The 12,553-nt window shown below is 29.7% G+C and overlaps 1 protein-coding gene across 2 annotated transcripts in view; it reads left to right on the top strand.

The window, feature by feature from the left end:
- hth (Meis homeobox homothorax) overlaps positions 1–12,553 on the top strand; it is a 267,103-nt gene that overhangs the window by 23,463 nt on the left and 231,087 nt on the right. For both annotated transcript variants that reach the window (XM_075295992.1, XM_075295919.1), the window contains exons 2-3: positions 1,108–1,394; positions 7,715–7,856. In XM_075295992.1, the coding sequence (XP_075152107.1) occupies positions 1,108–1,394; positions 7,715–7,856 (429 nt within the window). The remainder of the gene's footprint in view (positions 1–1,107; positions 1,395–7,714; positions 7,857–12,553) is intronic.

The raw sequence follows: 12,553 nt of genomic DNA, 5'->3' as shown, positions 1-12,553 counted from the left end.
TCACAAACCATATAAATTTGAGAATTTGCAACATGTTGCAGCTAAAAAGTTCCTACAAACATTAATGATAAACTAGATATAATTAATATAAACTGTTTTACTTTGCGATAAAAAAAACTTAAATCTATAGACTATTTCCTGAAAAGTAGACTATTTCCTGAAAAGTTGCTGCAACAATATTGTTACACAAACAAAATGAATAGGATCAAAATAATTTTAAACTAATGACCTAGATTCAATTAAGATATTTGTTCACTTTACGATAAAAACTCTTAAGTATATATACATTTGTCCTGATATTCACAAAGCCTATAAATTTGCAACATGTTGCAGCTAAAAAGTTCCAGCAAACATCAATGATAAACTAGATATAATTAATATAAACTGTTTTACTTTACGATAAAAAAAAACTTAAATCTATAGACTATTTCCTAAAAATTTCCACAAAGTATAAACATTTTGAACTTTGCAACATGTTGCAGCTACAAACTTCCGACATACATTAAAGCTCAAAATAATTCTAAAGTGATCTATGTAACGAATAACGAATATTAACAAGTCTGACTCGACTTCTTTTTATATTGAATTATGTGTAAATGTTCAATCAAAATATGCGAATTTAAGTCCTTGCTACATGGTGCTGCAACAATGTTTATTTCTACGAAAAAGCCTAGAGTAATACCAAACTTATCTATAAGTCAATTTATATAACACCCAAAATGAAATTAATAGAATTAAGTAGTACACTCCTATTTGTATAAAATTATGTCTAAATCTTCAATAGAAATATGCCAATTTAGGGCCTTGCAACATGTTGCTGCAACAATGATTATTTCTCAAAAAAAAAAAAGCTCAGAATAATTTCTAACTTATCGAATTATATAAAATCCAAAAACAATTTATTAAAATGTTCTTATTTTTGTTAAGAGAGATCTTATGTAAATATCTAAGGTTACAGTTATGTTGCAGCAACAATGTTGCCAAGATCAATAGCTCTCGAAATTTCACACAATAATTTGTAAGAAACTTTTTTTTTATTATATTACACCACATAGAAATTTCAAAGCGAAATTTTATTAATTTCTTTTCGTTTACCTTTCTTTATAGTATGATGATGGCCTGCATGGCTATGGAATGGATTCGGGTGCTGCAGCAGCTGCCATGTATGATCCACATGTTGGTCATCGGCCGCCTGGATTACAAGGCCTACCATCACATCATTCACCACACATGACACATGCTGCTGCAGCAGCGGCCACAGTTGGAATGCATGGCTACCATACAGCTGGTGCGGCTGGTGGCCATGGTACACCTAGTCATGTATCACCGGTTGCTAATCATTTAATGGGTGCAATACCCGAAGTACATAAACGTGATAAGGATGCTATATATGAGTAAGTATAACGGAAAAACGAAATGAAAAAAATCTAAATCTAAACAAACACACCAAAAGATCTCCTTTGGATATGCAAATATTTAGGATATTTAAAAAAAAAGAAAATTCTAAAATGTTCAAATTACATGCTCGTGTGCCTTGAATCCACAAAAGGCATTCGTCCTTTTTTTATTATTTATTTAATTAAGGCATTTTTTTCGAAATTTTGTAGGCGTTATGTGTTAAACACACAATGTGCCCATGACCACACAAATAAATGCCAAAATTAGGGGTTAGTTTGCTGTTTTTTGCGGCCCATTGAATTCAATGAAATTATTATAGAAATTTATTGGTTTCTCCCTATTTTAGAGGGAGAGGTGCTAATTTTTGGTTTTCTTTCTTTTCGATTTTTGAGTGATGTATTCCTCCTTCCTTATTTTGTGTGTGAGCATGTGTTACTTGTCTCTTGGTCTTTTTTTTTGTAGACACATCAATCATATTTCTTGAGGAATCGTTTTTCAGTTTTTTTTGTGTGTTGTTTTTTTTTTCAATATTTCCATCAAGGAGCCTTTGGGACAAGTAATTAATCTGTTATTATAAGAAAACAAATATTGAAGACATTATGACAAGGCTAGCTTTAACAGGGCCATGAAAGAAAACAGAAAAAAAAACAAAACGAGAGAAAGGGGAGATTGAAGACATCAGTAAAATATGATTATTATTTGTATATTAATTTAAACCACTTAACAAACATCTTAAAGAGTGTTAACTACTTGTCAGTTGTTATTGACACATAATGACATATTTGTCATATTTTTGAAATGTATTAAAAGCAATCATCATAGCGTTAAGATGGAATGCAATGAAAAAAAAATTGATGGCAGACTTGTAATAATTAATGGGAAACATATGTCTGACTATTTAGTACTACAAACAGGAAAAGGCATCTTAAGAATGATAATGCAAAAAATATTGGAGAAAAAAAAAAATAAAATTAATAACATAAATCAATACTGTGAAATTGTAATCTGCGCGGGGAATTACTAAAAATTTATAAATTATAGAATATTTTTTTTTACATTTGCAACATGTGGCTGCAACATTTTTTCTAGATTTTTTTGGTTTATCTAAAGTTTAATATTTATAAGCTTACAACGGTTTTATAGACAACACAAAAAGATTTGTAAAATAAATAAATTAAATTTTTGTATACTAAATTATTAAATTACATTAGAAAAGTTATTCAGCTAACAACATGTTGCTGCAACATTTTCCATTAATTTATAATGGAAAACAAATTTTATAAACAAATTTCATATTAAAGCGTTTAATTTTCTTTAAAAATAAATAATAAACGATATACTACTTAAACAAAAAAAAAAAAAAACTTGCCTACACAAAAAACTTAAGCTCAACATGTTGCTGCAACATTTTTTCTATTTATTTATATATTCATTCATTTTTATATAAAAATTTTATATTTAAGCTCTTTTGTTTATGTCTTTCAATAAAAACATAACCATTAATTCCCCAATCATTTCACAATCCTTTTATTAAATCCATATCTATATACAAAAAAATTAAGCTATCAACATGTTGATGCAACATTTGTTTTCTATTTATTTATATATAATTTTTATATAAAAATTTCATATTTACGCTTTTTATTTTTTGTCTTTCAATAAAAATCTAACCATTAATTCCTTAAATATTTCACAATCCTTTTTGTTTTTAATCCATATCTATATACAAAAAAATTAAGCTATCAACCTGTTGCTGCAACATTTGTTTTCTATTTATTTTCATATTCATTCGTTTTTATATAAAAATTTTATATTTAAGCTCTTTTGTTTATGTCTTTCAATAAATACCTAACCATTAATTCCCTAATTATTTCACAATCCTTTTTTTTAACCATATATAAAAAACATTATGCTATCAACATGTTGCTGCAACATTTGTTTTCTATTTATTTATATATCATTTTATATAAAAATTTCATATTTACGCTTTTTATTTTTTGTCTTTCAATAAAAATCTAACCATTAATTCCTTAAATATTTCACAATCCTTTGTTTTTTAAATTCATATCTATATACAAAAAATTAAGCTTTCAAAATGTTGCTGCAACATTTTTTTTCTAATTATTTATATATTCATTCTTTTTTATATAAAAATTTCATATTTAAGCTCTTTTTTTTTGTCTTTCTATAAAAATCTAACCATTAATTCCTTAAATATTTCACATACCTTTTTGTTTTTTTAAATCCATATCTATACGAAAAAATTGCAATACATTAACCCCTTACGCTTTTTATATTCCTCTCAATAATCATGTCATTTGATTGTTATCATTTAGCACAATTTCTGTTTACAATCCTCCATCATCATTGCCATCCTCTGGCAGAGCTTCTTCATCATCACCTTCCCTCATCAATATCATAAACTGAAAGCGCCTATATATACACTATCTGCCATTGTCGTCATCGTTTTCTTGGCGCAAAGTCTTTTATGGTCCTAATCATAAAATGTAATTATTACGGAAGAATTCAAACAACCTGTGAGATAACAAAATAACTTGCAACATTTCACAGAAGTCTCCAACACTAAGCGGACATTTAAGTGCAGCAGTTGATGTGAACTTTTATATATGTGGGACATCATTTCTGTTTTTTTTTTGCTTTCTTCATAACATAGTTCTTTTCATTATTAAGAACTTAACACCTTTTTGTGTTAGGTGGCTCTTGTCATATACCAAGTGTGATGTCCATGCGGTGGCGGTATTTACCTTTTGTTGCAGTTTATTATAGCTCCAGGCTTTGGCAGCCTAAGGTAGACCTAGCAGACAATACAAATATCACACTTTATTAGTAGCTGGTGCACACAGTAATTATACAAAAAAAAAAAAAAAAAAAACTTCCTTCATAAGGAAAAAATCTCCCCTAATACTCGCTAGTGACAAGTGTGGGGTGAATGGAAAATTAAAATTCACAAACAAAAAACTGCCAGTCATTTTATTAAATAGTTTGAATCAATTGATGAATTATGGTTGTTTAAGAGGTCACGAATATCCCCCCAAAAAAACATATGCCGAAAAAATAACCTTTTACCAAACATTTGATTAAAATAAAGTGATATTAGAAAAAACGAGAATTTTAAAGACCATTTGAAATGCACTAATTGAAAAATTATAGAGGGTAAAAACTAAAACCATAACACATTCAAGGAAAAAACTAAAGACTACAAAAACAAAAATTTTTTTGAGGGTAAAAATATATGCTAACCCTGGTCGAGAAAGAAAGGAAAGAAAACAAAAAACACAACTCAGGTGCAATTTGTAAGGCTCTAAGCTTGGGTATTCTTGTTAGTAGTGCTGCTTAATCCTACAAACAAAAGGAAACCGGAAAGTGAGCATTCACACATATTGAGTTCAGCAAACAAACATAAAAAATGTTCGTCAAAGAAATTTGTAAATGCTAAGCAGATGTTTCCCTTATAATATATGCCATACATACATTCATACATACTCTTTCTCTATCTCTCGCTCGCTCTCGCTCGCTCTCGCTCTCTGTTAATACAATGGTCAGTTAGTTGAAATATTATCACTCAAACATGTATACAAACGCATACGCAATAAGGCCTTCAGTATTTTCTATACTGTGGTGAATTTGCATATGCTCAGTTACATGCTGTTCTCCACATGCTATGAATATACCATAAAGATCATTTATCATTTACGCTACGCCTCTGTTATAATAGACTCCCGCTCTTCCCCTCTCCCCTTTGTGTGTAGACAACTAAGAATTTCTAACATTTTCTGTTTCATATAAAACAATTTGTCATTTTTTTTGTGATTGTTGTTGCAAATCCTTCAAGATTCATTTTTTCCCCCAAATGATGTTGTCTGACATAAATTGGTCAGTGACAAGAAGAACATCAGACGCGACGCCATGCAAAAAAAAAAAAAATACAGAAACAACAAACATCCACATATATATATGAAATAAACCCCAATGAAGCCACGAAAAAGCTATCAACAAATATGTCTAAACTGTCAACAATGACATTGCAAATGTTTACAACTAACTAACTAACACAGAGTGGGTAAAAAAACATGTGATGGGCTCTTACTATACATAAGCTCTCTTCTCTCTCTCTCTCAATCTCTTACACTTGTTTATAATCTATAAGGCATAAGAGAATGATGCTATAACCTCAAAAACAAAACACAAAACAATTTTTTTTCGACAGTTAAAAAGATGGTAATAAATTACAGATGAGAAACAAGGAAAAACAATACATTGTTGTTATTCTTCTTTGGCCATAGAGATAGTCAAACAGACATATGAAAAATTTGATATTAAAATAAAAAAACAACAAAAACCAAGTTCCCCAAAAACCCAGAGAGCTCTGCTAACTATAAAGAGCGAGAGAAAGGCAGATAGAGAATATGAGTGTGTTTATGCCAATGTTTACATACAGTAGCCTTTTTATAAAATCCACCAAAAGCAGCAGCACAGCAATATGAGCAAAGATTTATTACAATTTCGTGCATTTAAAACAGGCCTCCTTGTCAAAACACTTTTACACATTTAGCTGGTTGTTGCTGTTGCCAATGGTTGCTGCTACTGCTGCTGTGTGTGGGGTTTTCACTGTTGCTGTTGCTGCTGCTTGCTGTTGTCTGGCTTATTGTTGTTGTTGCTGCTGTTGTTATTGTTCATATTTGATATTGACTTTTAAGCAAGCTGAAAACCAGAGCAATACAAACTTGTTGATTTACAATTTTAATTTATGAACCGGCATTTAGCCCAGATAAAGAGAGCGAGAGGAAAAACAAAAGCACAATATTTTTCATATATAAAATATATCTTTTTTGCTTTTTTTTGGCGGGAAATAATTTCAAGTTTATGGTCATGGCCAAGTATGTGATGTAAATAAAAGGGTTTTATAGAAAAGAAAATTAAAAAGAATGATAAACAATAAAGACTTGAAGTAGAATTTATTATTTTTTCAATTTTTTTTTGAAGATCTCTATTACTTGAGATCATAAATTCTTGCTCAACATGTTTCTGCAACATTTTAAAAGCTTTGTTGTTATACAAATCTGAGGTAATACTAGAAACATGTTGCAGCAACATTATGAAGATCTTTTCATAACTCAATTTTCCTGCACTAATTTTAAAGTAATTAAATATTTTTGAAAAATTTGGGTTTTTCGTAATAAATTCCTCTAACCCCATATCGAGATTGATGTTGCAACCAAACTTGCTTAAATTTAAAATTACTTAAATTTTATTATTTCAAGAAATGTATTTTTTCCTTTCCCAAGCAATTCCAATTTAGCTCATTTTCTTTTTAATTTATAGCATTTTTTACCTTCAATATATGCCGCCAATATCCCGCAGTGTTGCAAGCGCCAAACATTTTTTTTTGTAAGAAAACCATCTTAACATCCCATACTGAAGAATTTTTTTTCCGTTTTCTTAAGGCTTATAATCATAATTAGAGAAAATCGAATATAGAATCTAGTGGCAACAAATGTCTGAGAAGAAAAAAAAAACAAATCGAAAAAACAAATATACAACACTTACGAGAAAAAAATCATCATCATCTAAAATTGGCATTTTAGAAATGCATAGCATTTCCTTTAACTTATGCTCTAATTAAAATACCAAATGTTAAATGCACTTATAAACACACCAACTTCTACACTCATCACATATGTATGAGTATGTTCAATGAGTAGTACTGAGTAGTGGTGCGGTAAGTATGTGGTATTTAATGAGTGTATTTTATATGCCAGGCAGGAAGGCACAATATCATCCATATCATGGTGGTGATGATGATGATAATGATGATACTTCAAATCATTGCATATATACAGAAAGCACAAAAAAACCGACCCCTTGAGTATTACTGACACCTCCCTTCAATAGAGATCTAATTCTAATCGCTCTACAACCTCCTTCACCATCTCTAAATAGAATTTCCTTAAGATCCACCAGCTGCTGCTATTGCTGCTGTGACCAAGAATCATTGCCTCTAGAAGTACTAGAAGAAATTCAAAGACTATGATGATGACGGCGATTTCTTGTCGCCATTAGTGTAAACAAATTTAAGCAATATTGCAGGGAAAAAGCAAGTATTTTGCCCATGTTGTAATACTGGCGTTGTATTTTCTTCTTCCATTGAAAACTCTTCGATGGTCTATGAGATACTTTTGGCTGTGTGTTAAATTTACTTTTTGGAACTTAAAATATTTGATATTCCATTTAGTTTTGTTTAGATTTTATTCAATTTTTTTTTTATATTGAACATTTCCTTTTTCTATCTTTACAGACATCCCCTATTCCCGCTGTTGGCTCTAATATTTGAAAAATGTGAATTGGCCACATGTACGCCCAGAGAACCTGGTGTGCAAGGTGGTGATGTATGTTCGTCAGAATCGTTTAATGAAGATATTGCAATGTTTAGTAAACAGGTAAGTTTTGGGTTTTTCTCCTATATATTAAAAATATAAATAAAAAATATTTAAAAAAAAATTTTAAAAAATTGGAAATTCTTCTTGCAATCTTGAAAGTTTTGCCAAAAATTAAGAGGTTAATATTCATTTTTCAATTTTCGTGATTCTAGCATTATTTTCATTCATTTAAAACATATTGAGCTAATCCAAGTATTGCTTTTGGCTTTACTTTTATTAAGAGTAGGGTCCCTGCTCGGGCGCCAGTTTAATGAATGGTCAAAAAAATATTTATTTTATAAATTTCTTTATATTTAGTTTATAAAAACATATTGAGCTAAACCAAGTACATTTTTGGTTTTATTTTATTCAAGAGTAGGGTCCCTGCTCGGGCGCCAATTTTATGAATGGTCAAAAAAATATTTTATAAATTTCCTTATATTTAGTTTATAAAAACATATTGACCTAAACCCAGTACATTTTTTAGGCTTTATTTTATTAAAGAGTAGGGTCCCTCCCATGCCAATTTTATGAATGGACCAAACAATATTTATTTTATAAATTTATTTTGCCTTCTTCTTTGGTTTACAATACTAAAACATAATTCCCCTTGATTTTAAAATATTTAATGCCATAAATATTTATCATAAAATGGCAATTTAATTACCAGCAACATGTTGCTGCAACATTGGTTTATATATTTATTTTTGGAATATGTTTAAAGTGGAATTTTTTCTAAACTTATAATGCATTTTATTAAAAAGCTTATATAGAATTAATGTTTTTATATATTTCTAGCAACATGTTGCTCAACATTTTATATTCTCCTTGATTTGAATAATATAAAGAAATCATATTTGGAGATCCATAATTTTGATTTTAATATGATTTCAAATGGATTAGCTCTCCTATATGTTCTATGCTTAAAATATGGGCAATCTTATTCATCATTTGTCCCAGCGTGAATCACTTAACTTGATTTTGTTGTTGTTGTTTTTGTTTTTTTTTCATCTTGTTTTATTTTATGTGTCTTGTTTCCTTTGCATTCTATGCTTTAAATATCTTACAATAATGATGATCTTTATTTTCTGGCACTTCATTAATCATCGCAACAAAACAGCCAAAACGACGACGTCATTTAAAGTCATTTTTGTTTTTTTTTGGTTTGGTTTTATTCTTCGTTGTATTTAATGTTTTGGTGTATTTTTCTTGAAGGGGGATTTTAACAATTACACTCACAGAAACAGAAATTACGAAGCCAGTAGTTAGTATACACCAGCAACTTTTCAACATATGATGTTGATCATACTACCCACCGCCGTCACCGCCACCACCACCAGCATCATTTCATTAAAATTAACCCATTGGGAACGCAGGTCACAGCTAACATTTTTTTTGGGGGAAGTTTGGCTTTTGTTCACATTTAAAAACGGAATATTGACAAAAATCTCCTCAATGTTCTATTGATGGCACTATGGCACATGGGATCACATCACAAGTGTTAATAATAATTGAGGCTGAAAAATTCTTTACACTCGTACCAATGTGTTGGGATATTTTCTGTGTTGTTAGCTAGTGAGGATTTCTGTGTAATTTTTATTCTGCTAGGGAAACCGTATACAAAGTCTTGGCATTCTTTATGACTGACTGACTGACTGAATTGGATGGTCCTTTCCAAAGATATGAGATTTTATGCATTAAGACTCATTCATGATCATTTTTTATATTTGTTGGATAATGATGAAGAAAATGATTTCACCGGAAAGGAGAAAGACCATACAAAATGATCATCAACATAATGCTGATGACGACAAGGCTGCTCATCATGATGATTTTAATCTCTTGATTTCTCTCATGAATTTTAAAAATATCATTTTAAAATAAAGCATTTTTTTAGCTGCATCATTAGTAAAGCTAACACTCTGCCAGTCAGCCAGCTAGTCAAATGGATGAACGGACGGATAGATAGACAGACAGGCGAACAGTCAAACATCAAACTTTTGGCTATGGGCAGGACGGACATTAAAACACATTAGACGACATCGTAAAAGCATTGGCATTATTTTTGTTATATATATATATTTATACGATTTGTATTCAAAATCGACAGTTGAAAGCGTTGAAAATACATTTATTTAACATTTGTTGTTTTAAAAATAACAACATTTTTAAAGAATCAAAACAAAAAGAAACAAAATTTTTATTTTTAAACTATCATCTACAGAAAAATCATAAAAACAAGTTTTCATGGTATGTGTTAATGGCCTAGGAGATATTAATGAAAGATATGAAACTAAGATAAGAATAGAAAAGCGAATATCAAGTAGCATATAAAATCAAATTATTGGTTTATTTACAAAAAGAGAAGAAAAAGTGATGGTTATGCTCGGGCGCCATTTATTGCCAAGGGTAATTAGAATACAAAATTAACAAATCTTTTGTTTATCTCCTCAAATTGTCAACTCAATCCAATTTCAATATACATTAAAATTGCATATAAGTAATAGCTATGATCGGGCGCCAATATCTCTTTTCGATGTTTTTTAATTTTTTTTAAATCATTATTTGATATTTAATATATAAAAAGGTAGTTCCAAAACCCATTGTATATAGAAAAAAATATTGAATAATTTTCTGCAAATGTAATTGGACCTTAAAAGATTGGCACGGGCGCCAGTTTTTTCCTTGGGCTATTAATAAAAACATTACCAACATCTACTGAGTTTAATCGGAGTTCGATGGTTTTTTTCCATAATTCTTAACTAAAAGAAAACATATGTTTTTAAAAACATATGAAATTTATATGCCACCAAAAACTATAAACAGGATCCAAGTAGGGCCAAGTATACACATCATAAGTATGACTCTTAATATTGACAATGATGATGATGATGATGATGAGGTGTCTAAAATGATGTGATTTTTAATGCGATTTCACGCGTTCTTCTTTTAAATCTTCTAACCATGCTGTAAAATATATTCAAGCATCATGCTGTTTAAGGGAAAAAAGTCTTAATTCTTAAAAAAAAAATGAAAACCAACAAAAAAAAAATAAGTTCATAAAAATAGTATCGTGTGGAGGCCTATATAGCCATCGTTATGGTTTTAAGTACTTGAAGAAAAATCTTACGAATAGACAGTCTTGAGGGACAATATACAAAATGCATTTGTAACATTAGCAACTTCATAAAAAAAATGCACTACTCTCTGCAATATAATGATAATGATCAACTTCGCCAACACCACATCATATCAAAAAAATTAAACAGACACATATTCATCCTCATGGTGGATACATCCGTCTTGGCATGATGATGATGATGGGGTACCACCAAATTTTGTTTGGGAAAGTATACTCTTGGTTGTTTTGGCTGTCGATATGAAATGAAATAAAATAAAATTTTGATATTTTAAACAATAAATTATTTAAATGTCAGTGTGAGTTGTAAAACCGACAACAACAAAACCACTAAATCTTAATGACTATCAAATATAATTAGAATAAGATCTCCAATTTATTGTCATATGTTGATTTGAGCATTAAAGCGCAAACATATTTAAGACATCTGTTTGAACCGTTAAATTAGGAAACCCTTCAAAAATTCCAAATCCTACTTAAAGATCTACTTCAATCCCAACCATATTCACTGGTCACTGGATATAATATCCCGACAGCTTGTTGTCGTTATTACCGAATTATTTCATTATTTCGAAAGGGGAGTCTGCTTAAGACTCATTTATTAAAGATATATCTCTTGTGTCTGGTTTCTTGTTTCCCTCTTCTGGTCGTTTAGCACAAATTTAAAGAAATTATATGAACGATAAAAAAACGAGAATCTTACACTCCAGACCAAGTGCTAAACATATGGTTATGTCATAAAAATAACAAGCCAACGCAATCACCCGAGACACACAATGAAAATTGTATGTGTGCTATGTGAGAGAAAGAAAGGGAGAAATCTTAAAGATTATCTTTACAGTAATATGATATTTGTTGGAAGAATGATTTCAATAGAAATGAATTTCTTAAGAACAAAAAAAAAAAAAAACAAAACAGAAAAACACATTAACCAGCATCTCATTGATCTTAAACTAAGGATGACTTTATAGCTTGTTAGCAATGATCAATATTTGAAGGCGAATATATGATCGGGCGCCAAATAATATTTTAAACAAATAGGCACCCAAGCTGAAATACACTTACAGTGAATTAATTTACACTCTAAAAAGATGACGGCACTCAAAAGTGGACAAATTTCTGTGTAATTTAATTGAGTTGTCATATATACAAAATTTTGTGTCATATTTTGCTTGATCGGCCGCCAACAAGGATGTTTTAAATATTAGTTTTATACTATGTTTTTTTTTTTATAAATATGTCCATCTTTTGTACCCTAAGGTTTCTTGGTGTATATGTATTTTTTTAACTATTCAAGAGATTAATTATTTCTTGAAATTATTTCTGCTCGGGCGCCATTTAATTTGATTTAGATTTTTGTTACGTCTCTTCTGTCTTATAGCTATAAAGAATATATTTGTTGGGGGCAAACTTTGTAAAATATTTGAATAATACTAATAATAGAATGGATGATGATCGGGCGCCAATTTAATTTTTTTTAATTATTTTTTTTTTATGAGAATCTCGTGTGCTTTCTTTTATTTATATGTTTATTTATATTTTTTAAATTCAGTTTATTCTTAATTCTTTTAGAAAGCTT

This window comes from Haematobia irritans, chromosome 1, assembly GCF_050003625.1.
Source record: "Haematobia irritans isolate KBUSLIRL chromosome 1, ASM5000362v1, whole genome shotgun sequence".
Taxonomy (NCBI): domain Eukaryota; kingdom Metazoa; phylum Arthropoda; class Insecta; order Diptera; family Muscidae; genus Haematobia; species Haematobia irritans.
This window is presented reverse-complemented; position numbering and strand designations above follow the sequence as displayed.